The sequence below is a fragment of the Netta rufina genome (assembly GCF_964035555.1).
Source record: "Netta rufina genome assembly, chromosome: 14".
NCBI classification, from domain to species: Eukaryota; Metazoa; Chordata; class Aves; order Anseriformes; family Anatidae; genus Netta; species Netta rufina.
The window spans coordinates 13,674,712-13,701,667 of NC_140137.1; the positions used below are offsets into that span (position 1 = coordinate 13,674,712).

Genomic DNA, 26,956 nt, shown 5'->3' on the forward strand with positions numbered 1-26,956 from the left:
TTGAGGTTCGTAGCCTAAAAGCCTGGCGTGGAAACTGCTGTCGGAACTGACCCTGCCAGAACGGCACGAGGTCAGGCGGCGGCACCGGTCCCAAAAAGGCTGGAAGGAGGCTCAGAGTGAGGCTCGGCCTCCACAGCTTTTCACCCAAGTTTTGTTCCAGGCACGGTGCCTCCCCTGGGCCCTGGCAGGACGGGGGAGGGAGCTCAGCACCAGCCCCTCTGTGCCCTGTCCCAGCCCCTGTTCACACACCACCTTCTCAAAACCAGGAAAAAAACTCCTCTCCTGCCTCCTGCTTTTGGCTGAAGGTCTCTGAGCAGCAGCAGGGCCGAGGGGCTTCGAGGGGCAGCCCGAGCCAGGTGCCAGGCACCCGCTGTTGGTGGTGCCACTGCTCAGCCCGGGGCCATCCCTCTGGCAGCAGGGAGCGTTTCTGCACAGCACCAGCAGCCCTGCAGCACCAACTCCGCTGGCTTTGTTCGAAACAAAAGCGCTCCAGAGCAGGGCATAGAGGGGAAGGTGAGGAAAAGAGCCCCGAGGAATTACTGGGGCTATCCGGGGACACCCCGGGACCCACCCCGGATAGCCTACCCAGCTCCATTCAAAGCTGGCTTTGATCTGCTGCATAAGCCAGGTCGACTTTGCCTAGATGATCAAAACCGGTCCCCTTCCTTGCCTCGAAACGTGTGATTCATCCCGCTGGCCCTGCCTTGCTCCGCGCTGGAGGCTTTGAAGTGTCACTAAGGCCGAGTCAGGCATCGAAGTACAGAGCCATCCACGCTCCCACTCCCCAGCCCCCTTTCATAAAGCTCCCACATGGCGATTTCACCCCAGGGAGAGCCTGAGCTCCCAGCTGGGTCCCCAAATCCTTTCCCTTTCCCCCAGGAGCAGCACAACCTGCTGGCACTGCCCCCGCCACCCAGCAGCGGCGATCCCACGTGCGCCTCACTTATTCCACGTGCACCTCAATGAAAATCCCGGCTCCGCGGCGCAAAGCCTGCCACGAGGCTTTTAAAACTTCCCTACCGGCGTAGGAAGAAAGAGCGCTTCCAAACCAGCCCCGAAAAATCTTCCACTCGCCGCCCACAGATGTCACCAACTAAATATAGCTTCAAAAGGCGCCGAGCACTACGGCACAAACCCGCAGCCAGCCCGGCTTTCCGCAGGTAGGGAGCACCTGCCTGCTCTGACACAAGCACCAAGGGACCTGGCACTGCTGAAAAAAATAAAATAATGACTGAAGTCAGTCTGCAGCCTTGGGGGTCCGCAGCACAGGGCTGGGGGGCAGCAGGGCTCCCCAGCCCACTGCAAACCTCCTGCTGGACGCCTGCTCCCACCCCACTGCAGCCCCGTGGCGATGGGGACGGCCCCCTGCCCTCTTCTCCAGTTGTTTCAGCTCCAGAGCTTCGCAGGCAGGGATATTTTTGAGCATCTTTGGGGGCAAGATGCCCTTTTGTGGCCCCAGAGCCCCCTCACCCCGTGCCAGGACAGAGGGAGGCAGCGCAGAGGGGTGGGTGCCCCGGACTCCAGCATCTTTGCGGGGGAGAGAGGAGCAGATTTAAGGCAAGCAGCAGAACTCGTTTTTATCAGCCAGATAGGCACAGGGAGCCCTTATCTGGCTGAGAGGCGCTGGGAGGACTCATTAGCGTGTGCAGAGCGCTGGGGAAGACAAAACACGCCGAGCACAGCACTGCAGCAGCGCGGGCACTGCAGCCCCATGGAGGGATCGATCCAGGGAGCGCAGCCAGGCCAGCGAGGATGGAGCCGAGACCCATCGAGATCTCTGACGGGATCAGGATGGGATCAGGGCTGCTCACACGAAGGCAGGAGACAGAGGGGGTGTGACCGTGCTGGCAGGCAGGCAGACAAGGCTAAGCCACGCGCTCAGGCTAGGAAAAAAGAAGCAAACCTTCCCCCAAGGACAGCAGTGCATTGCGTGGCACACGGCTGGGAGGGCCCCTGCTGAACCATGCTGAGGAAATCCTGCTGCCCTCTGTCACTGCTCAGCTGGGCAAATGGGGAGCAATGGGGTGTATGGAGGCTTCCAGGACAGAAACTTAAAATGAAAGAAATCAGAAAAAAAAAAAGGACACTTCCCTTTTGGTGCTTGGGACCACGTAAAGGACTGGCGGGACACCCCTGCAGGTATTTGGGGCCACACTGACCCCATCCAAGGCAGCAGCAGTGCCAGGGAGCAGGGAAGAGCAGGGGCAGCGAGGGTGCAGAGCACCCCCAGGCACCCTGCAGATGGCCCTGGGGACACCCAGCCCCACAGAGGTCGTCTCAGATGGATGCTCAGGGCACCAGCTCCTTGCTGAGCAGAGCAGGGGGACTGCGTGCAGTCAGTGGCTCTGCTGAAAACCTGCCTGAGCACCCAGGGGAGCTTTGGAAGGAGACAAACCATCCTCCTTCCCCTTCCCAGGGCGTGCAGAGCCTGCAGGTTTTGACTGCTGTGAATACTTGCAGGACATCGACCCAGGAGGTTTGTGCCCCAGCACACCCCACATCTCCTGTTGTGTTTATTGGGTTGCAGTAAGGTTCAGGTGCATTAGCACTGCCTGGAAACCTACACAAAGACCAGGGTGCCCCTTTGCAAGGGGATGGGCAGGATGGTTGCAGAGGGAGCCCCTGTTTTAGCTGTGCAAGCTTGGCAAGGAGACAGAGACCAGAGAAGGAAGCCTGAGGTCAAAGAGCAGATGCGAGGGCAGCCAGAAATAGAAAGCAGGTCCCAAGTTTTGATCCCGACCGCTGCCTGCAGCCTCCTGCCTCCTCCCTGCTCATCCTCAGCAGCCAGGCTGCCAAAACTGAGCCCCCCAGGCTGTGCCTGCTGCTGTCTGTGGCACCGAGGGGGGATGGGATCATCCTCCCAGCTGTTTTTGGAAGCCTCAAGGCAGGAAGGGAGCATCCAGGCGAGCAAACCCCTGGCAGCTGGGAGCAGAACAAGGACCAGGAGCCAGCACAGCAGCTCTGCACCTGAGGGTGCTCCCTTGCGAGGGAGGTGCTGCAGGACCGCTGCACGCAGCCTAGGAGCCGCCTTACCTGGGGAAATCAACCCCTCCAGCAGCCAGCCTGCTTCCCAGCCACCCCTTACATCCACTGCAGCTTGTGAAGAATATTTAGAAAAGGCAGATGGAGAGGGGGAACAGATCTGCAGGGCTGGGGCATTACGCAGCAGAAATATCTGCGTCTCCAGCAAGTGACTGTCCTGCCCGCTCCTGGCACCCCGCTCCAGCCTCTCAAAGGCAGCTGATGCTTGCAGAAATGCGGAGTCCTGGGGCTCTGCACATGCCCCAGCCCTGACACAGCACATCCTTCCTTCCCCTGGATCCAAGTCACCAGGACTCAAGTCCCCCCAAAGAGAGCTTGCCTGCCCCAGAGCCTTGCTAGTCCGCGGGCTGGCATCTAGGGAAAACTGCTGATGCGGGCGGATTTTCAGCCAAGAGCTCGGACTTTGTGCTGCAGAGGCTGAGGCAGGGGCAGGGGCACGGCTCCGTGCTGCGGATCCTGCCGGGGCGGAGGCGACGAGCTGGAAGCCCCGGATTCCCCGAAGCAGCCTCCCTCCTTCCCAAGCTGTGCAGGATGCTACTTCACTGCTCCATCACGCTGTTTTTCTGCAGACTCATTGTGCAGGCACAGAACAGCAGCCTGGGGGTAAGCTGCTTGCTCTGGCGGCAGCCAACACCTTCAGAGCCTTTTGGAGCAGGGCACGAGTCCCTCCAGGGACACGAGGTGCAGGGCAGACCCACAGAGCAGTTCCCACAAGAAGCGGGGATCCAGCAGGGATCCAGCCAGGGCCAAGCCCAGCTTGGTGCAGGAGCCTGACCGAGCCCAGGCACCAGAGGCCACAGCCGGTGATCTTTGTGCCCACCAGCACCACGCCTCCTCCAGAGAGGTTTATAGGATCAGTCCTGCAGGGCACACGTGCCCTGCAAGCTGACAGCAGCCTTCCCCTTCCCAGCGTTACAAGTGCTGTGACACTTGTCCCAAAGCTCTGCACACAAAGGGAAATTCTGGGACTTACAGCAGCATCTGGCTTTGCGTGCCCACATTTTGTTGGGGACACCATCAGGTGCACGAAACCCGCACGGTTCAGGGCAAACTGGGACAGAGAAGGCACCTCCTCCAGGTTCACAGCGCTGCTCTGCCTGCACCGAACCTCAGCTGTAGCTGTGCATGAGCGTGGAAAATCAAGGGAGCACCAGAACAGAGCTCGGCAGGAGTTTTAAACCAGATGCTGCCGCAAGGAAATGTTCCAGCTGTTGGCAGCTGGCATCTCCTGCTCCGGGACTGCAGGGAAGCGGCTGCAGCCAGCACCACGCTGCCCAGGGCAGCGGTCACACAGCTCCCAGCACACCTTCATGGCCAGGGCCAGGTGCTAGGAGGGATAATTTCAACAGCCCTGCAACTGAGAAGCTTCTCGCACGTGGAAGAAAAGCTGCTGTGCACGGGCAAGGATCAAGCAAAAGACATCAAACTGCAGAGCGGAGCAGGATCCCGCAAAGCACGTGGGAAGCACATTCAGCAGGAGCCAGACAAGCTGCAGGCACCACGGCTCAAAGCCTTCCCAGCAATTTTCTGCAGCTCCTCAGCAGCCAGCTCCACCTCGCAAGCCCTGCTGTCACAGGGAAGGAAGCGAGGAGCTGCCTACACTTCTCCGCAATGGAAGCTCTGCGACGGCTGCAAAGATCACTGGCTAAAAATAACTTCAAAAAGGGCATCTGACAGCGCTGCAGAGAGCACGGCAACGCTCCTACCTGCGTGTCCTAAAGCAGGATCCCGGAGCACAGGGGCTGGCCCAAGGAAATGCAGAGGGGCAGGCTGAGGGCAGGGTGATGGGAGGCAGCGGGACGGAGCCAGAGCTCCGGGCTGGGAGCACGGCACCAGAGCTGTGTTCCCAGCTCCACAACATCTTGCATCCCTTGGCTGATGCCTGTAACTGAGCTACCAGCTCCTGCACACACACATCCACAGCGTCTGACTCCAGTTTGCTTCCAGGACCGGTGTGGATTTACCAGCGCTGCCCAAACCTCTTCCGCAGCCCTCCAGCTCAGGGCAGGAGCCCCGCAGCTCGCAGCCAAGCTGCCATCAGGAAGGAGCGGGTAAGGAAAACGCCACCGGGAACAGCACCACTGAGGACACCGTGCGTTTTTTAATAGCTGACTGCTATTAAAGGTAGCAAATGAACCATCTGTAGGGCAAGTGACATCTTTCAACCACTTTTTCAAGTGACGTCCTTCCCCCAAGAGGATTTCTAGGAAACTTTCACTACCGACGACAAACGCGCACGCCCCGCACCGATCCCTGGGTCGCACAGGAGGAGACAACAAGAAATTCCCAAGTTTTCTACAGAAAGCTGACTTCTCCCATGGTCTTTGCTGCAAGAACTGGTGGAGTTTGGGAGCTGGTGGCTTCCAAACTGCGGTGGGGACTCAGCCAGGGCTGCCCAGCTCACAACCAGGGCGCAATCCGGAGCCCCCTCGCTATCCCTGGGTGAGGGGAGCAGCACCCACGCTACCACACAGCTCCAGCCCCAGCTCCTGACCCGGCTTCCCTGGCACAGGCACGTCCCTGGCCGGCAGAGCACGAAGCCAGCAATTCCCCTGTCATCCCGCGGGAGAGCGACGCCAGCCGCCCCCATGCCTCCGAGGACATCTGCGAACGCTCCCCGGCGGATTAAACAGTTAATGGAGAGGGCTGGGAAAGCCGGCGGCGCCCGCAGCAGATGCCACACGGGTCCTGCAACCTGTGGACGTCCGTCAGGGGCAGGCTGGGGCTGCAGAGGCCGAGCCCTGAGAAAAGAGGCGAGTGGCTTCAGCTGCTGCTGCTCGGGGAGCCGAGGCACAGCAAGGGCACCTCCGCGGCGGGGCGGGGAGGGGAGGACGCCGCGGTGCGACCGAGACGAGGCCGCAGGGGCCCGGGGGAGAATGAGGGCAGGCAGAGAAAGGAGCCAAGTCATGGAGGAGCTGGGGGTCAGGCTCTCCTCCAGGGCAGCCCGGAGCCCAGCTGATAGATCATGACCTGAAAAAAAAAAAAAATCAGCGGCTGGGGAGAGGGAGGGGCGACGAGCAGGAAGTACAGGACGGCAAGGACAGACGCGCAGGACACGGCAGGACTCCGACTACTCGTAAAAGGTGCAAGAAAAACCAACCCACCCACCTTTGGGGGCTGCTAATTTGCAAATTAAAGGGGGGTGTCCTACCGGCACCGGCCTCCACCCTCCAGGACAGACCCAGAGGGGTTTCCTCCGCTCCTGCTTCCCTCCTCCGCAGCACCGCTCTGCCTGTTCTGCCAGCCCCTAATGAAAAGCTAGTTAACAGTTAATTATTACCCATTCAGACACAAGATCCCCTACTCTGACTGACTGCCGGCCAGGAGGGATAAGACAAATCACGTGACGCCAAAATCCCAGCCTTATGAAAGCGCAGGCAACTATATTTAGTTTGAAAAACGATGACCCAGCGAGGCCGCCCCTCCCGAGGAGCCGACCTCCGCGGCGCGCTGCAAGCCCTGCATCCAGCCGGGTCCTGGCACCAGGACCGGGGTGCTCAGCACACGAGTGATGCGGGGTGCACGTGGTCACGCAGACACACGCAGACACACACAGATGTGCTGTGGGTCCCAGCAGTGCCATCCCAAAGCACGGCACGGGTTGGGGAGACCTTCCCTCCCGCCCGGTCCTTGGTGCCGCAGGTCACCTTGTCAGCGACCGAGAGCTGATAAGCAGCAAGAGCAGCAAACAGGGCCCAGCCCAAGGTCCTGGAGCTTATCTTGAAAGCAGGAGGTATGCCGGGAAGCTGACCAATGTGTGACCAGCACGGGGAAGGGGGGGAACTGGGCAGAAAGGCTGCAGCTGCTGGGCTGGCAGCGAGAAGCGGGGCTCTGCTGCGGGGTCCAGCCCTGGGTGGCAGGAGGGTGGCGATGCTCGGAGCTGGCAGCGGGAGCTCTGCCTCGCCTGGATCAGCCTGTTCCTCCTTCTGTGGAAGCCAAGGAGGCAGACAAGGCCGTGCCTGGAACAAAAAGGGGGGCAGAAGCAGCCGTGCAGGGGTCAGGCATGTGCTGTTGCCACGCGGAGCCAGCCCCAGAAGAAAGGTGCGCGGCAACAAAAGGCCGGTCCTGCGAGAGCAGCGCCCGCTCCCCCTCCCGCTGCAGTGGAGGAGCTTCAAAGAAAAAAAAAAAGCCCGAGGACCAGACATCATTAATCTCTTGTCATCCGCAGAGGGGTGTTCTCCACCCGCAGCCCGCTGCAGCCGATGAGACAGCACAAGCGGCGGGGCCCGCGGCGCGAGCAGCACGAGGTCACCGTGCCGCAGCCCCGCACAGATGCAAGCCCTTTAATGGCCGTCAGCCTCGCCGCAGCTGCGACCGGGGACTTGGAAGCTGACAAAAAGCCTTCCTCAGAAGCATCTGGTACGTCTCACTGTAAATATTTAACAGGGATCAGACAGGGAGCGAGAGCCGGGCGCTGCCGCCAGCCCCCTTGCAGCAGGGACCGCCCGGTTCCCACCGCAGGCAGCAGCCCAGGGAGGCGAGGGGGTCGCGCAAGGAAAAGGTGCAAACTTGACACAAAGCACACCTCTGGAGGAGCTGTCACCTCAAAGAGGAGATCCAGAGGCCGCGTTTTTAGAAAGGAGACTGAGGTAATCCAAATAACATCGCTCTTAAGTCTTCCTTGCTGTGATTCCTCTGCCCAGCCCTGCTCCTGCAGAGCCCTCCCCGCGGGACCAGCCGCCTCCCTTGGGCACCGGGCACTCACAAAGCAGCCACCAGACCTTGTGCTCGAAGCCTGCATCAAACCAGCTGCAGATCTGCCTCCCCGAGTCCGTGTAACAGCAGCAGCTCAGCTTGGGGGACCAAGATGACAACGGCACCAACAGGCAGAAACACAGCCCCGTCTCTGGGGGCAGGGGAAAGCAGTTGTCCTGTGGTGGCTGGACCAGGAACGGCAAACACTGAGATTTGGGGAGGCCAGGCCTAGGTTTCCCTCTAAGCAGCGTTTCTCCAGAAATCAGCTGAGCCGATTTCAGGGTACGCTGTCCAGGCACGGAATAAAACACCCTCACTCGAGCCCCCACCTCAAGCAGTGCAATCCAAGCCTCTCAGTAACCTGCTGTAACAAACACTATTTCTTTCCAGGGCTCACAGCCCCGTGCATCCTGCTACACAAACCACGCTCGCCCATCCAGGCGACTCCAGCGCCGCAGGCGGCTGCCTCTCCTTTCTCAAGGCACAAAAAAGTAAAAAGAGCAAAAAGCCCTTAATCAGAGCGAGCCTTCCCAAAGGAAGCTGAGAGCAGCCGGCCACAGAAGGGAGAGCAGCACAGCACTTTCTGTGCTAATTTAGAGATCCGTCTCCCCTCCTTTTCTTTATAAATGACTAAAAACCGCTTCCTTGCAGCGGGAGCATCACCCACATCTCTTTATGAAAGAGCTTCAAGAGCGTTCAATTCAAAGTGGCGTTTATAATTCAGGGAAGGTGGATCAGGCCCTGCTGACAGTTCTCCAGTGATCAGCTCAGGATGGAGACGACCAAAAAAAATCATCAGGAGTAGTGAAAATGAGACAAAGAGCATCACTTGCTGCTGTATGAAACCGAACCCCGCAGTCAGGTCTGGTCTCTGCATTTCAACAAGGGCACAGCAGTGTTACGGGTGTACAGAGGAATTCAATTGAGCAGAAGCAGCCCTTAGGAGGTGTGACCAAAAAGGCTGGGGCTCTCCACTGCTGAGGGAGATGGGCTGATTGCAGCGATGTCGGGAAGGCATCCCCTGACAAACCAGCAGCGGGAGCATCACATGAAGCTGGTAGATGTGCTCGGAGCAAGCAGAAGTTCTTCGTTGAACAGCAGGCAGCAAGCTTCAACACCTCCTGCACAACACGGCCTGAGAGGTGGGCAGCCTCGTGGGGCGTTAGATGTTCAAGGCTGACACATCCACAGAGCGGAGACATCCTCAAGGCCCTCCTCTGACAGCAGAAGTGGGGAGCCCGAGTGGGAGGAAGCCTTTCCTCCTGCTTTGGCAACACACAAATGAGCCCAGCATGCGTTTCTCAAGGGTGCTGAGATCTCTCCGAGGTTCACCTCAACTCCGGATCACGAGGTCTCAAGTGGCTTCTTCTGAAAAGCAACTGGAGCCTGGCTGCTGAGCGTGGGAGAGGCCTGGGAATGGCTGTGCCAGACACGAGGCAGGCCCCCGGTACTCTCTCCGAGGGAGCAGCTTCATTTCCAAACGCTGTTAGGTAACCAGGATGCAAACGCTGCTCCCTTTCCACCTCCATTGTGCTTGCCCGTGACACCAGGCTGAGGGCACAACGCCTCCAGCAGCCTCACACCAACAAGCAGCCGCACGCTCTGGGGCACGCTGCTGCTGCCGTGCCTACAAAATGGCTGGTGCTTCGGCTCAGGCTCCTGGCCCGTGCAGGTCCCAACCCTTTTACCACAACGCAGCACCTTCGGTCACTGTGCTAAACGCTTCCTTGGGCTAAAGGACACCAGATTCTGATCCGGGAGCACCCTGCTGGCAGCACCACCCTGCCCTCAGTGTATCCACTGAGCGTGGAGCTATTGGGGCTCCCAGGGCGCACGGCAAGAAGCGGCGCAGCACCAGCTTTAAGGCTGCTCTCGAGAAGAAATGAGAAAGAACTGTGCAGTGTTAAAGCTATCATTAAGAGAAATCCTGCTCCAGCTTCCATTTATCTACTTAAAAATACAGAGGGGTGTCCCCTGGCTCTGCAGGCAATGTTTTCTGCGACCCCCCTGACACACAGCGCACGCTATCGCCGGCCGCAGCCGCACGCCTGGGCTCCACCCCAGAGCCAGCTGTGAAGGTCCCCAGCAGCTGCAGAGCATGGAGAGGTGCCAGCCAAAGGCCATCTGAGTCTGCAGCACGGGCAGGCAGAGCACAACACCCGAGGAAGGCAGGGCAGAGGAAAGCATCTTACGAGGGGAGGGAGGAAAAAACCTCTAAGTCATGGGAATTTTTCCGTGCAGTCATTGCTGCGTCCTGGCTTCAGACCTGCTGTACTCAATGCATGGATAGACCCCTTTCCTCCTTCTGCACCGTGCTTAATATTTCACTTTCAAGCATGCTCTGAAAGTGATTAAAATTGTGAAAAGCAACCCAAGCATTTGTAAGCTTTTCTGAAACCCAGAGAGGCATCTTCAGCAACTCCAGGGGATCTAGTTGTGTGTGACGGCCCCGTTAGCTAGCTAGAGCTCTAGAAACAAATCTACGTGCACAACTCCCGACCCTCTGTGCAGTTCATGAACCAAGTTGTCTCTGATGACATACCAGACCCCTCAAAAATAGTGTTCGTTTTTTTACTGAAACCAGCTTTAAGACAACGGAGCTGATTTCTGTACTCCCAAACCCCGATCATGAAGAACTTCACCATCAGCAGCCATTTATCCTCCCACTATTGCTGGGAACTTGGAAAATGGGATCCCACTGCAGAGCCTGAAACGTGGGCAGGAGGTGGACACAGTGATGCGACCGTGGTCGCACAAGGCCACTTCACAAACTGCCCCAACTCCCAATGCCTTTGCTATGGGACATCCAAAAGGCATTACAGCTCCTGGGATCACAGAATCTGCCCCAGTGCTATCACTGGGTAAAACAAAAACCCCACTGTCAGTCCTGGCACCACAACGGTATTAGCCAGGAGGAAGAGCCCAAGACCATCACTACAAGAAAGCATGAAGATGCCACTTGCCATACAGAAATAACAAAATTGTAGGTTCCCCCTCACCCTTTCTTTTTTTTTTAAATAACATCTGTTGCATATTCCTCTACCAGTCATCTAGATTTGGTTAATGCTGACTCTGCAGAAGGAGAAGCGCAGGAAAGGCAGGGGAGAGGGAGGGCTGAAGAACTCCATTTTTAATTAATACATACCAGACTGGCCGTCAGCTGGAAATATATCTGCAAAAGAAAGAAAAAAAGAAAATATCAGTATTGGTTGCAGCTGGAGTGCAAATCACATTTAAAAGGTCCCTCCTCTCTTGATTTGTTTGCTTTAGCTAAACAGAGGAAGTATTTTCTTAGTATCCCAAGTTAAATATCAATCTTGCTTGGAACCCACCTCAATTCAACCACTTGTTGCGAGAAAGATTTTGAAGAAGTTAGTGTTTACTTGAGTGTATTGCTCTCATTAATAACCTTCTGTGTTGGCTTCTAGTGAGGAATAAAAAGCTCGGGAGATGTCCAAAGTCCCACACCACGAGCTAGCTGGTGACAGCCCCCTGCCCAGCATTACCAAACAGAGACCTGCACAGAGCACAATGCTGTGACCAGCCAGGGGAGGGCAGGGGGCAGCCAAATCCAGAGCTGGCACCCACCTCAGCACCCCCAGGGTGCCAGGGTAACATCACACATGGCCCTGGGCAATCGCCTTCCCATTTCAGATGGCTCTCAGCAAGCACAGCCCTTGGAGCAGAGGTACTGGGATCTGGAGGGGTTCAGGCCCCAAAATAACAGCCTACTCACCCCTCCCACCCCCGGGCAATTCCCAGTTAGAAGCAAACACAAAAAAGGAGCCTCCTAACGGAGCCTATTTGTCACTGGAAGGACAACATGTACTGAACAGCTGGGGAGGATCAGAGGTAAGATCCATTCTCTGGAGATGCAGGCAGGGCAGGCACCACATGTGGAGAAACCCTGTAGATAAAGGCTTCCTAAGAAGCTACGAAAACAGCGTATTTTTGGGAGCAATACGTTATATTTTCTTCAAGGAACTTGGAAGAATAGGGGGAAGGGAGGCTGCCAGCAAGCCAAGGTCCTCCTAGGACAGGGGGCAGGCCCCTGGCTCCAGCTTATCAGCGGCCCAAAACACACATTCAGCTGGAAAGTCACAGCAGTTGCTGCAAGGACTCCCCCCGGCAGGGCGCTGCTTTCTGGCCAGGGCTCAGCCAATGCAGAAGCGGCCGAAACACACCCCCAGCCGCGAGCTGCTGCTTCTCTGCCCCCAAAAAGCACAGTTCAAGGCGTCCTCGGGCAGGGATGCTTCCATCCCACTTGGGGGGAGCAGAAGCAAGTGGCAAAAAAAATCAAAAATCCCTCTGTCATCGTGCAGAGGGCTCATGGCCATGCTTGGGTAAACGCCAAAGGGTCCAGAAAAGCCTCCAAGCACCAGGCTGGAGCCCGTGCAGACTGCAGGTGCTGCTGCAGCCCTCCCACAGCGCTTCAGCCAGGCACATCCGAACAGTCTGCACTTCTGTGAGGACTGCTGATGAGCTCAGGGCTCCCACAACAACCAGGAGGAACACCCTGTGCTCCAGCCATCAGGTCCCAAAGCAGAGGCCATTTCTCTATTCCCCTGCTCGGGCAACTCCCAGCCGAGTTGTCCGAGGAGGACTGGGATGGAAGCGGTGGTTACCGCACATCCCACCCGCTTGGGTCAGCTGGGGGCACTGGGTACCACCAAAAAGATTAACAATTGAGAAAATAATACTGAAAAATACTGGTTGAGGAGAGGAACTCCTCTGTGCCAGCCAGTGACTGCAGGCCTTGGCACACAATCCCCTCGGTGCGGCCCTGCCAGACGCAGCTCTCCAGCCTGTGTTCCTGGCAGCCCGGCCCACCAACTCTTCACCAGAGGCACCTTCAGCCCAGCCAGACACTGCAGAGCCCACGAGAGGCCCAGGATGCCCCTTCCAGAAGCCACAACTGCTGCAAGGTCCCCTTGGGATGTTCCCTACCAGCTGTGCCACCACCCCGAAGCAAAGCAGGCGCCGCTCAGCTCGCAGCCAAACCCTGGGCTCAAGGACACCAAGGCTCACCCGGCCATCACAACCCGAGAAGGGGTGGGAACACCTCAGTGCCTTATGGCACTAAAAAACGAGGGGCCACATGTGCTGGCCAAGGGCGGATAAAGCTCGTGTTCTCCCCCAGAGGTGCCAGCGTGACCCCTGTTGAGGAATGGGGCTCGCGTGTCCTCCAGCCCTCAGCCCTCATGGCATGGGGAGGCTGAGCTGAGCCCACCCAACTCATCACACCAGTGGCTGGGGAAGGTCTAAATCCATGCACAGATTCAGACTGCTGGGCTCGTATGCAGCTCCTCGCCCTGCAGGGAAGGAGCACGGAGCAATCTGTCCCTGGGACTCGCTTTTCTGAAACACAGAGGTGCTCGGAGGATGCGCACAAGGCAGGGCTCGGCAGGGACTGCCAGGCACGACATCCCTTTGGGACGCCTCCTTCCCTGCAAGCACAAGTGACTAGATTAGAAATTAGCCTGCCAATTAGAGGCAGCACCTGGTGTGCCCAAGAGAAGCCTAAATCGGGCAGCGCTTTCTTCCCCAGAAAAGCCACGGAGGGGGGGGAAGGAGGCACAAACACGCCATGCCAACAGGCCACAGACAGCTCACTAGGGTTGCCTCCAAGGAGCCCCTTTAACATGCTTCAGAACCAAAGCTGCCTGCCCCGTTCAGTCCCTGAAGGTTACAGATCAAGCACAAAGGACCCGAACATGGTGACCACACAGCTTTTTGCTCAAGCAAAGCCTCAGTGTTGAAACCCACCAGCCCCAAGGATTTCTCCAGCAGCGTTTCCCCACCCGCTTCCCTCCAAGGCTCCCAAGGCAGGCGCCCTACCGCAGGCCAGGGGATGATGCTCTGGAGCAGCTCCACACCACTCGATGGAGGTTTCCCCACACAGGGGAGGCAGGGAAGGCCCTGCTGCCCCACAGCACCTCACTACGCCCAGCCTCACCGTGCCAGCTCAACGCCAAACCATCCCCAGGCAACCCCACGGGAAGGGGCAAGACGGCGCCGCTATCGCGATGCGAGAGAACTCGGGCCCTGTGGTCTCGCGTTTCCTTCCCCTTCTCGCAGGCAGGCTCTTTCGTTTCTCACCCTGGGCCCAAAAAAAAAAACCAGGAAGGCCGAGAGCCGGTGCCTCAGCAGGAGGATTATAATTCCAACAGGCGATGATCTCTCTGTCACAGCGCCCACCTCCGCCGAGCCAGGTGTTTCCCCGGCACGTGAACGTCCCACTCGGCTCCACGCGTTACCCTCGCTGCCTGCATCTCGGGGGAAGCCAAGTTTTGTGCCTCTCCCTGCTATCGGTGCAGGGGGTGGAGGAAAGGCGAGAGCAGGAAGAGGTCAAGGATGCGTGGCAGCCGGCAGGATGTTTGGGAGGGCGCTGAGCATCCCGTGCAGCACCGGCACACCAGGGCATGGGCACGGCGCGGGGGTACCGGCTCTGAACACCACCACCCAGAGCTGCAGCGCTGGAAGCCCAAGAAACGTAACCAAATTGAGGCCAGTCCTTCCTATTTTAGGTGCGCAGGGGGTTGGAGGGGGGAATACGGCATCGCAGTTTTTGCCTGGTGGTATTTTTAAACAGAGGAGGAGACCGCGTGTTAAACTGGGGCATTTACAGAGAGACGCTGCTGCGTGCACACACAAACCCCCTCCCCGGGGGCTAATTGCCCACCGCTGCCATCCAGGTATCTGGGACAGCTCCAGGCAGGCTAGCCCATTATTTAGGAGCCCACACCTCCCCCCGCTGCACCCCCAAAGCCACAGCTGCAGCCTGAGGACCAGCCCCGTGCACCCCAGGAAAGCCCCAGCACCTCGTGCCACCACGGCAGGGTCCTCAGTCATCCCCAGCAGGACACAGGATCCATCCCTGCTGCCTCTGCCTCCCCACGAGCAGCTGGGCAGCCCGCGTCCTTCACCGCTTCTTCCCAGCTACGGGAAGGCACCGGCTGATTTGTCCCAGCTTCAGGCCGTGGAAGTTGTAACTAACTCACCCCTCACGGTTTGCAGACAAAAGACTGGGATGCGAGCACAAAAATGACCTCTCCAAGGTCACACAGGGACTCGGCAGCAGAGCTGTGACCAGAGCTTGGTCGTGATGGCTCAGAGGCTGCTCTGGCTGCCCAGGAGAGGGACGGGGCAGGGAAATGCTGGTGGACAGCAGGACCACTGGGGGCATCTCCCCCAGACCAGAGCTTCCACCCGCTGGGGAAATTCCACTTCTGCTCCTCTGGCTACGCAGGCAATCCTCCCGATGCTAACAGCACTGGTAGGGAAGAGGTCCCAATTACGCAGTCCAGCATCTGCTGCAGAGACCGGCGTTCCTTCAATCTCTTCTCCATCCCCAGGCGACTTCTCAGCTCGGATCCCACCCCCTGGCGTCCCCTCGCAGGCCCACACGGTGCCTGCACAGGTTCCTGAGACAGTTACCGGCCACTTCAAAGCAGCAGGGAAGGGGGCGAGGTCTGCTAGGAAAAAGCAGCAAAGCAAGAAACCCAAAGCCCGGAGATTAGCAAGGCCAATTAGGTCCCTGCTGAGATCTCGCTTCCTGCTCCCCTCCTTCCTTACCTGCTGAGCCTGCTCGGGGAGGGTCCTGCTCTTCCCCACCCTGCCCCGCTGCCAGCTCCAGCACCTCCTAACAACGCCAGGAAGGAGGAGGCTCCTCACCCCCGCAAAGGGAAGCTGAAGCTGGAGCTGGGTGGAAGATGCAACCCAGATAAAAGGTCTTGCTCACCAGCGGCGGTCAGGCCCGAAGGCACCTCAAAGGTCAGTTCAAATAAAAGATGGAAGGGAAAAAAAATGCAGAAGCACTCGTCAGCTCCCAAATCCCTTCTTTGTAAGGGTTAGACCAGGCTGTTAGACCCTCTGAAGTGTTTTCTGATCTCCATCCAGAGCAGAGGCTCGGTTCCTTCTCTCACAGGTGGGCCACTACCAGGGGACGCCCCAGTTGCCTGTGCTGAGGCTGATGAGCTGCAGGCAGGTTGAGCTCTGGCACTGATCTCCCACAAACTGCAATGGGTTTTCAGTGCAGAAATGACTGAGGCCTTGGCGGAGCTCACCTGGGGCGCCCCAGCTAACTTCATGTGCTTGGAAAGGGACGGAGAGCTCCAGCCTCAGCGAGCTGCGAGGGGAACACCCCCTGAAGAAGTCCCCTGCTGCAAAATGAGAGCATTATTATCTGAGAGAGCTCCCTAGCTTTTGAATCACACGATGAACCCTGCTGAATTGGTGCCTTTTGCTGACTGTGAGCCTTTTCCTGACTGCAGGGGAGAGGAGCCCACTGATGCCGTGCGGCACGGACCCGAGCACAGGCCACCGGTGGGACCCGGCCAAAGCACCTTTCGGGGACCTGCTCGAAAGATGGGCCCAGGTCTCCTCGCCAGGTGTCAGCGATGCCAGAGGGGTTCGGAGGAATGTGCCTGGTCAGCCTGACCACAGAAACCGAGAGCTCTCCAAACAAACAGCCCCGCGGACCCACCGCTCACATCTGCGCAGACACACAGAAAATAACTGTAAGGTCACGGCTGTTTTTTCTCCCATCCACTTATCAGTGCTTGTACTGGAGAGAACAAACACTGATGTTCCCTGCCATTAACCCCTTCTCCCCTCTCCCCAAACGGGTAAGCAGCACGGTGCTTACAGCCCCAACCCCTCCACTCACGCATCAGACAAGGAGCCGTGGAGAAAGCACGCGGCACCTTCAGGGAAAGAGCAAAAGAGAAGTCTGATTGCCATCCCCATGAAGCAGCCGGTGACCCAGCTCTCTGCTTCGTGGCCCTTAATCACCTGTAAGCCTGGAGTGACACTGCTGGAAGCCTCCAGCCCTCCAGATCAGCCCAGAAGGAGCCTACACCAGCCTGGGTCCGGCACAGGCAGAGTCACCCTCCCCAAATTGTTCTTGAAGCTACTGGATGTTGAACGGGCAGTGAAGTTTCAAGCATGACCAGGCAAAATTAAGGGGCTTGAAGAGACTCTTATTGAGCTACAGGAGCCATTTTGGCTCAGCCCGGAAGCCAGCTGGATCCCACCCTATGGCAACTGATAAAGGATGGGGTTTCCCTATAACAGGCTTGTTGCACACTGCCCCGCTGCTCGCTCTGCGTGCACACGAGGGCAGGCAGTGCTACAACACACAACAGCAAAGTTTTGCCCAAGGACAGCACGGTAAATAGTGAGCGAGGCACATCCTTCTCCCCATGGAGAAGGAGAATCCCTCTCCCACCCCAGTGGGCAAACAGTAGTCAGAAATTCATCCCCCAACAGCCCCAGGATCAGAGATATGCCCACGACACCAGGCAGGGATGCCATAAATCCCCATGAAAGCCCCAGGACTGAAATCCAAGGCTCTCACCTCGGTGCTGCAGGTAGAGGGTCAAGCAAGGGGTCTATAGGGTGCAGGAGGCAGCAACATAAAGACAACAATTAAAATCCTTAACTGAATTAGAAAACCTCAGGCTCACAGCCTATTTGAGACATTCCCCGCTCCGGTCCAGGCTACCTGGTCGGTTTTAATTAAACTCAGAGCTTTCCTGGTCACCCTCCACCTTTGTCCTTCCTTGGTTCCACTTCTCTGCTGTTAATTAGCTTAATGTAGATGTCAACGCCAAGTCAAGCACTCGAGCTGGCTGCCGTAATCTGGTACGTCCCTTCCACATCTTCTTCAAAGTTGTGTTTCCAGGTTTAATTCTGTGCTTTAAAGAGGAGGGTCACCTGCATCAAATTCCTCCCTGCTCAGAGTGCAAGTGTCACACCCACCATCCTCTGATTTGAAAAAAAAAATAAATAAAAACCACCACCACCAACAAAAAAACAGCGGTGTTACAGTTCACTTGGGATTGGGAAGCCAAAAGGAACCAGTCCCCCTTTTGCTCAGCTCAGTGCAAGACCCTGTGCAGTGGCTTCCCGCGCACCCAGCGGCATCAGATCCCATTAGGTACTCCCCCGAGCTTTCAAGGTTTAGCAGGGAATTGGAAACTGCAATTTAACGTGATTACAGCCAGGAAAGCCTCATGCTTTGTCATCCGAGCACATGGCGGAGCCACCTCCGTGATTCGCTTCCTGTCCTACTGGGTGGGATCTCCAGCACAAACACCCTATCGCTTCTCTTCCAGTCAGAGCAAAACCTCCTAGCAGCGTTTTTAGGATTCATTTTTCCACATTTCAGTACCTGCTGCTACGGCCACATCATTTCTCTGGGTTAGTGTGTACCGGTATCAATCCTCACACTTCCTTTGCTCTGTTTTCCCCTTTGTGGCTGCCTGTCGGCACCCAGACACAGCCAAGCACCTCGGTCACCCCTTTAAATCTCTCCCTGTGCTAGACGAGACCAAGGGCATTGCCATCCACAGGCACGCAGGAATTTGGTATTAGGGTCTTTATTTTCAGGAGGCTTGCTCGGTGGGTTCAGGGGGGTTGACAGAAACGGACCTTGTTCCTGCACTGTGCTGACTGCGCAAATATCCACAAGGGCTCCAGCAAAAGGTAGAAGATCCTTGTAAGGAGAATCTGAACGGCCTTAAAGGAATAAATTCAGCGCCGCTTTTGCGACATTCCGTACAAAAAGAAAAAAAAAAAGGAAGATCTGACCTTGAAGAATCTGAAGAAACTAATTTCCTGTAGCATAACGCGAGCATTGGCTTATCAATCGTTAAATCTTGCTTAATTATAAATTCGATTCCGTTTGTTCACCAGCCTCTTTCATCTGTAAGCGTGCAACCCAGGCAGTTTGGTAACCAACATTCGGCACATCAGTAATCGCTCATTTGCTCCCTAACCAGGCTCTTCCAGAGGCAGGGTTAGGAGGGGGAGGAAGGAAGCAGGCTGAAAAGATGTTGCAAACAAGCCAGCTGAAGGGATTTAACACCGTACCCCCCATCCGGCACCTCCGAGTTAGCGGGCAGGTCCGGCACCACCCCCAAACCTCTCCGGTCCTCCTCCCCACGCACCTTCCTCTCCCTTTCCCACCGCCCGAAGCCTCCCCTCCCTTCCCCTCCCCTCATTTTTGTGGCTTTTCCAATCTGATACTCGTTTCCCCGCATACTTCAGGCAGGAAAAACTCACCTCTTTTCTCAGCGGTTCAGACCGACTCCTACCTCCCGAATCTAACCCTGATCCCCCCCCCCCCCACGCCCCGTTCTCTCCACCTATCACCCGACCGGCGAGTGGGGGGAGAAAAAAACCCAACCCAAAGGGTGTTGGGAAAGGAGGAGGAGGAGAAGCGAGGCCGTCCCCGTGCCCTGCCGCCTGCTGCCAGAGGGGCTGCTGCTGCTCCTGCTGCTCCCCGCCATGCAGCCATGCCCTGCAGACTGCAGAGTCACTCTGCGGGAGCGCCGCCGCCGCCCGGCTGGAACAACGCGCTCGGCACCGTGCCGGGGACACCGATGCTGCTTCCTCCGAGCCCCCCGCCCTGCAGAGACCCTCGGGGATGTTCCCCTGTGGCTGCCAAAGCTGGGGATGGGCTCAGGTCTGTGGATTTGGATCGGCACCGGCACGGAGCACGTGTGTGCCGAGCCCTCTCGCCGCGTGTTTCCACCCTCCCTGCCCAGCTCTCCTGTCGCTGCTGGCGTGGTGAGGATGTGAGCGATGTTGGCGAGCTCCATCTGAGCCCCACGGCTCTTCCAGGTGCCCCAAGGACCCGCCTGGCTAGTGCTGTCACCCCCTCCAAGGGCTCTCTCTGCACCAAAATTGAAAAAAATAAAAATAAAAGGCTGTGGAGCAGCAGAGATGCTTCTCCTCCCCGATCGCCCTCCTGGGGCAGGGACTCTGCTCCTGGGCCTCGTCAGAGGCTCAGCCAGGGCTCGGCCATCTCCGAAACAAACGGCAGCTTCCAGCTGACCCAGGGCTGCCACCGTCACCTCCCACAGCCCGTCAGCACCAGGCTATCTGCAGCTGAGATCTCCGCCAGTCCTTCCGACTTGTGACCATGGAAAGAAATAGGCTGGCTCAAAACACAACACCAAAAAAAAAAAAACCACCTCGCACCCGCCGGGAAGCACCGCCTGCCACGTGTTCCCACGCGCCGCTACGACCCCAAAAGTGTCGAGGCAAGCGGCTGCTCCTAAGTCAGCTTTGCCCCAGAAGGACGCTGAAGGTAAAGCACTGTTAATGCAGGCATCAGTCCAGCAACTCACGGCCCTTCCTCCCTCTCCGTGCAAGTCACGGAGAAACGTCCTCGAGCGCATGGAGAGCTCCTGACCCCAGCAAAACCCACAGCGAGCTTCACACCTGAGCTGGGTGCTGGGGATGGTTTCTGCGATTCCATCATCAGCCCGCTGGGATCCTGGGTTTGGCAGAGCGACCCCGTCCCCAGCACCGATTTGCTGGGCAAAGGCAACACGCCCTGCCCCCAGGAGCCCCCCAGCAGCGCTGTACAAACACGTGCCCCGATAGAGGAAGGTCAGGCAGGAGGGCTTTCTGGGAACCTGCGGTTACAGGATGAGCCTATGTTTGGAAACACGGTGACACTGTACTTGGCCACGCTTTCCACAGCCCTTCCCAAAAAAACGTACGTCTCGTGCAGCACTAAAGCTGCCACCAAACCCGCTTTGCTCCAAACGCCTCGCGCCAGGTCGCACTCGCTGCTGCAGCACCCCCCGTGCGCCTCTTCCAGCCACCCCAGCCTGACCCTGACCCGGGACTCTTCCCACAAACAGCCCCGATAATTGATTTATTCAAGGGCAAATTCGGTTCCCATTTGTTCTGGTCACCAACCAGCGTTGCCTAAATACACAAACCGCTGCGCTAAGTTCTTGTAACACCGCGCTGACTTCTAAGAAGCCTTCCTTTCTCTCCTCTTACCTGAAGCCACGCAGCTCGACCACTTGCTACTGGAGCTTCACATCAGCCACTTTTATTTCAGTGCACGGAGAAAAATCTCCCAACCCCACGTGACAAGATCCAGGCCCTACAGAACGAGTTTGGGACTGAACACAGCAACAAAAGCAGAGCTGGCCACGCCGGAGAACACACGGCACACAGATTTAAGCTGCCGGTAGTACATCAGTTCAGGCTCCAGTGCCAAAACGACCAGATAAATAACATTTCAAAGGCCATCATGGAAACGTGCATTACGGCTGGGAAGGAACAAAGCTCACCGCTCCCAATCAGACTGGGAGGGCAGAGCAAAAAGCCTTCCCAGCTCTGCCCCTGGTTATCTACGAGCCCCACGGCGAGCGAGGCAGCTGCACCTCGGTTTACCTCGTTGCTGAGCTGGGAGCAGGGCTCCTCCGAGAGCTGCATGGTCACAAAGGACACCGCAATCCTCCGGCAGCGTGCAAGTGTATTTAGGTTTTCATTAAGGTGATTATATTTTTAACGCTTGCTGTTTGCAGCTGCGGTAACTGTAAGGATTACAATATCTAATCTGGTCTAGAGAGCACGGCTTTCTACTCAAACGCCCGTTCCTTATTTAGCCAAACGAGCTACCGCTGAGGTGGGATCGGAGATTCCTTACAGAGTAGTTTCAAGCATGCAAGGAGAAACCTAACTCTATCCAAGCCGGCATTTGGCATTCCCCTGAGGACAATTTCACACTATTTGAGCGTAGTGAAAGGATCAGGTGTCATAATTTGGGAGCCAGAGCAGAGCACTGCAGCCCGGCGCCCCGATTCCCAGTCCTTTTTGCACCCGATTTGCCCTCCCTCCGCCCAGCCCCACGATCCCAGCACAACCCCCCCGTGGTATCACAGGCAATAAAACCCCTAAAGGAAGGGTGGTGGGGGTGAAAGAAGGCTGGTGAGGATCACCCGGCGATACCTCGTGGCTGGCAGTCGGGAACGAGAGGTCCAGGTAGAAAAAAAGCTCCAAATCCCAGCAACCACAGCCCATGAGTCAGCTCTCCAGCAGCCGCGCCGCGCTCCCCAGCCTTCCCGAAACAAACAGTGCACAACAGGGCAAAGGTCCAGCACGAAGCTGAAGGGCAAAGGCATGCGGGGGAGGGAAAGCACCAACCTGCCTTCACGTTTTGGGAGCAGGGAGTTCCAGCCGCCCTCGTGCTCCCCACTGAAACGGGAAGCTTTACTCAAAGGCGAGTTGCGGGATCGGAACAAAACCGTATGGCAGAGAGGAAACTTGGGGGCGATGGGGGGAGGACTCCTGCTGCGATAGCAGCTCTGTTGCAACCAACAGCCCCAAGAGCTCCACAATTACGTGCCACGACAGAGCAAGAATTGCCCAACACTTTGGAAATAGGTGTGTGCAGCTCTGCCCTGCTGGATACCCAGGCAGGCAGATGTGCGTGTCTGCTCCGAATGTGAAGAAATGCCAGGGGTAAAACAAGCTTCCCATACAGCTTATCTCCTGTACTGGAGGCTGGTTTCAAGGAAAGCCCTTTGGGGAGTTAGTCAGCGAGGGGTGAGAAGCTCCCGGATCGTTCTTTCCCTGCCCTCTCCTCGGTACCAGCCATAAACCACCAGGCGCTCTCTGAAGTCAGCTCACCCCCGGTGCCTGCTGCTAGGAACCGAGGTGTGCCCTCCGCAAGGCGCTGCTTATCCTCCCCGTGCATCTGCCAAATGGCAGGCAACAAACTCTCTTCAAGAAGCTAGAGCACCTCCTGCACCTCCGCTAGGAGATACCGGCTGCTGCTTTCTCACGGCAGAGCGTCTGCAACCGGGAGGAGAAACTGCATAGGAGTCAGCGCAGCCAGAGCTGGCGGTGCCAGCCATTAAAACCTGGGTGTTCTTCCTTCCAAGATGTGAAACGGCTTTAAAAATTAAGTGCCAAGTGCCTTGATGCAACGTTTCTTGAAAGAAATCCAGAAGGTTTTCAAAACGGGGTGCTGTTAACACCTGCCTGCACCAACGCTTGCGTCACCGCCAGCGCTGGTGCTGGGCACAACGGAGGAGCACAAAATGTTCCAGAAGGTCGAGCTGTCTCAACTGCAAGCCACACTTCTCCTCCTCTATAGAAGGATTTGGAGAAAATATTTCAAGTTTGGTTTATAGCCAAAAGCACAAAGCTGTTTTTGTCAGAAAACGCTTCCTTTGCTACTGCGCGCACCCTCCCTGCCGTCCTGCCTTCACACGTCGGGCTCTGGCTGCGCTGCTTTATGTGATAAGGGAACGCTCAGCCAGGGGACGGTCACACAGCCCTCACCACCTGATCATCAGAGAGCAAAAATGAGGAGTCATCACTAGCCCTGTCAGCGTCCCTCACGAGCAGTATGTGCTAACGCAAGCCTTGCTTCTTTGGCCGTGTTCCTGTGTGCCATGTCCACGTGTCCAGCTCCAAGGACCCCCCCTTCCCACCCCAAGCTCACCAAGGCGGCGCGCACCTTGCCAAGCACCAGGGAGCTTTCCTGGTGCTCCTCTCCGCCAGCGCCCGAGCTTCCAGCATCAGCAGTATCGCTGCTGCCTAACCCGACCTAATGGTTGCTCCACTTAACGCCACGCTGCCGTGCTTTTGGGAGGAGGGGCTAAGCAGCGAGGAGAGGCTTCGCTTCAGCAGTCCACCTCCCTGAGCAGGCAGGAAGGTTGACTCCAACTTCCCACTGCAAACCTCGCTGCCAGCCCTCGGCGTATCCCATGACTTGGTACGCGAGCCACCAGACTCCGAGGATAAAGCCTGGCCCACCGAATCCAGACAGCTCCTCAGCATCAGCCCCCACCGTGCAGCCAACCTTCCCCGGTGGCATTCAGCAGCAGGGAGTCAAGCGGCTCAGAAACCTGCACAATCCCATGGACTTCCAAGCTTTTCCACATCTGTGTTCAGACACGGGCAGCAGAAGCTCAGGATGATCTTGAACACGGCCGTTTTATCTGTGGCAGAGCTCCATCCCTTCACTTTTACAAGCACTACTTCCAACACACATCGGGTGAACACCTTCAGGAGCATGTCTCGTCCATTGAATCTGCTCTACAGGCCTATGATTAATACAATCATTATAAAAAAATTAGGGCTTTCCAAGCCTGTAAAACGAGTCACAGAGGGATCTCCGCATCTTTACAAAGCTGACCTGATACTCGCTGGCTCCTAGGTCTCCTCACTACCCCTGGCAGGATCAGGGTTGGAAACATTTCAGATCTCGGCACACAAGCACTGCACTGGGAGTGCTGAGATCACAACCCATGGTTCTCCATGCGATGCTTAAAAAATAAAACCATTCAGTAATACCCTTCCACAATTTATGAGCACCCCACCCGTTTCAAGCATACAGAGAAGTCACGTTTCTTGGGTGATCTCCTGGAGGTCACTGCAAGACCAGAGCTCACCTCACCAGCACATCTCCTGCATAAACTCACGTTCGAGTCTCTTTCTACAAATATCTGCTATCAGAAACCCTCCGCCCAACGCAGCGCAGACCTGGCAGGGGCCCGCAAACCCTCCAAGAGGGCACTTGGGTAAAAGGCCACTACGTTACCCTGCCTCCCGTGGGAGCGAGCCAGCCGTGCTCGCCTGACACGTCTTCTCCTCTGCTAACGAAGCAGGCGGCCGAAGAAACAATGCCCTGAGTGCGGGAGAGCCGAGCGGCAGCGTCTGGGGCACCGCACAAACCAGGCACCGCTGCCAAGCGTCACAAAACCAATTCCATTATTGAAACACCTCCGGGAACAGCAGCACAATCAGGCCGGGCCCAACAAAACCCCGTGCGCTGCGGGATCAGCCCCTCACCCTACCACAACAAAAATCACCTGGAGGACCACAAAGCCACCACAGTGCTGGCTTCCACCCCGAAGCCCTGACCTCCGAAGGGCCTGCAGCCGCCTGCACGGGATTTTGAGGGACCTTTTCTTGCGTCCCTACAGCTTCGGGTTGATTTCCAGGGAGCGCGGCGGGGCCCGGCTCCCACACAAAGGAGCGATGCGGCCAGCTGCGTGTCACGGCGCACCAGGCCGGCGACAAACCCAGACCTTTACCTGGCACACCGAACTTCTCCTCCTCGCCACCATTACGCCGCCAGCTTTCCGGCTGGAAGCCGCCGAGCGCCCGGCGGGGATCGATCCCCTCCCGATGAATCAGCGCGGCCGAGCCCCGCGCGCCGCTCTTGCAGAAAATAAATAATAAATTAAAAAAAAAAAAAATAACCCCCTCCCCTACCCAACACGGCGGGGAGCCTGATGTCAGATCTGGCTGGCAGCCTCGCGGGGAGGCCGAGGAGAATGAAAAAGTGCAAACTTCAGGCTCGCCACCCTGCTTCAAACGGCGGCGATTTCGGCAGGGGCGAGCGATGGAGGCGGCGGTGGCGGCGGTGGAGGCGACGCCCGTGGAGGAAAATGGAGTTCTGCAATCCCAGCCCCGCGCCAGGGCCCTGCTGCCGGGGCTCGGGGAAGCCGTGGAAATGGGAGGAAGGCTCCCGAGGGGGGTCCTGATGGTGGCTGGGAGGCAGCGCCCGGCCCCCACAATACCGGGAGGAGGAAAAAAAAAAAGAAAAAAAAAAAAAAAGGAGGAAGGGGAAAGGGGGGAGAGGATAAAAAGGAGGAGGAGGGGGCGGGTGGGCAGAGAAAGGAGCCGCGCACGTGGGGAGGGCCGGGCGGGGAGCCCCCCTCTGGGAGAGGGGGGGGTGTGAGGGTAGAGGAGGGGGGTGAGGATGAGGAAGAGGAGGAAGAGGAGGAGGAGGAGGAGGAGGAGGCCGCGCTCTCGGGGAAATCACATGCTCGCCGCCAGCCGGGGCAGCAACCACGTTGCCTGCGCGGCGGCGGAATGCTGGGAAGGGGAGGCCGCCGCCGCGTGCCCGGCCCCAACCCCGCCGGGCACCCCCAAAATCCAACCCCCGGCACCCTCCCCGACCCCCTTTTTTCCCCCTGAGCCCCCTATTTCCCCCCCACGCTTTCTCCCCTTTCCCTCCGCCGCCCCCTTTCCCCCCGGAGGCCGCGGCGGGGCCGGCCCCACGCTGTGCCGCATGGCGCGGCCGGCCGGGGCGCGGTCGGCGCTGCAACCCCCCCCCCTCTTCCATACCCCTCCACCCCCCAAAAAAAAACCCCAAATCCCCTCTAACCCCCAAATCCCCTACCTGGAGGCGACTGCCCGTTGACCGCCAGCGCGGCGGCGTTCTTGGTCCAGGGGTTCACCTTGGGCGGGGGGGCCTCGATGAACTCCCTGCGCCCCCCCGCTCCTCCTCCTCCTCCTCCTCCTCCTCCCCCGGGGGGCTCGGCTCCTTCCTCGGGCTCGGCGCCCCGCAGCAGGCTCTCCTTCTCCTGGTTGTTGCTCTCCTCCTTCTGCTGCTTGGCGCTGGGCGGCCGCGGAGCCGCGGGGCCGCCGTCGGGGCCCATGGGCTGAGCTTGGGCTTGGGTTTGGGTTTGGGGCTGCTGCTGCTGCTGCTGCTGCTGCTGCTCGCCCTTCTCCCGGCCGCCGTCCTGCGGCGGCTTCAGCACCAGGGCGCGCTCCTCGGCGGGCAGCAGCGGGGCGCCGGGCAGCAGCGCCTCCACCTGCGTCGCCATCTGCGCGCCCCCGCGGGGGGAACTCCCCTGAACGCGCCCCCGAGCGCTGCTGCTGCTGCTCCTGCTCCTATTACCCGGTTTCTCTCTCTTTCCCCCCCCCCCCCCCCTTTACCCGGCCGGCCGCAGCAATATGGAGCCGCGCGGGGACCACGCGACTAGCCGCGGGGGCGCGCACCGCGCCGCCCCGGCCCGGCCTCCGCGTGCCCGAGAGCGCGCGCGCGCGCCCGCCCGGCGGCTAAAGGGAAAGGGAGGGGAGGGGAGGGGCGGGGAGAGAGAGAGGGAGAGGAGAGGAGAGGGGCGGGGCGCGCCCCCGCGGGGCCGGCCGCGCGCACGTGCCTGATGCAACGGCTGGGGGCGGGAGGGGGGTGCTTAAAGGGGCCCTTTTGGGGTGTGTGGGGGGGGTGAGGTAGGGACCTGAAGGTGTCTGTTGTGGGGCTGGGGGAGGTGGGAAGGGGTCGCCCACTGTGGGTTGGGGGTGCCCGGCCCTAAAATGGGGGCTGCTGGTGGTGAGGGTGTTGGGGGGGGGGTGAGGAGGAAGGATGAAGAGGGGGGGTCTCAGGGATGGGGTTCCATGCCTGACACCATAAGAGGGGTCTCTAGGGTGGGACTACACGCCTGACACCATAAGAAGGGTGTCTGGAATGGGGCTCCACACCTGACACCATAAGAGGGGGCTCTAGGATGGGACTACACAACTGACACCATAAGAAGGGTCTCTAGGATGGGGCTCTGCACCTGACACCACAAGAGGGGTGCGCTCCTGGCTGCACCCCGCATGGTGACACGGGGCCCTGCGTGGGATGGGAGCGGGTTGTGGGGCCGTCAGGGATAGGTTACAA

General features: G+C 58.3%; 1 protein-coding gene across 2 annotated transcripts in view; it reads right to left on the minus strand.

Annotated features, from left to right (window-relative positions):
• LARP1 (La ribonucleoprotein 1, translational regulator) overlaps positions 1 to 26,190 on the minus strand; it is a 43,967-nt gene extending 17,777 nt beyond the window's left edge. For both annotated transcript variants that reach the window (XM_084295346.1, XM_084295345.1), the window contains exons 1-2: positions 25,691 to 26,190; positions 10,883 to 10,909 (exon numbers count right to left, since the gene is read on the minus strand). In XM_084295346.1, coding sequence (XP_084151472.1) covers positions 10,883 to 10,909; positions 25,691 to 26,117 — 454 coding nt within the window. In that variant the 5' untranslated portion in view covers positions 26,118 to 26,190. The remainder of the gene's footprint in view (positions 1 to 10,882; positions 10,910 to 25,690) is intronic.
• Positions 26,191 to 26,956: the final 766 nt, after the last annotated feature.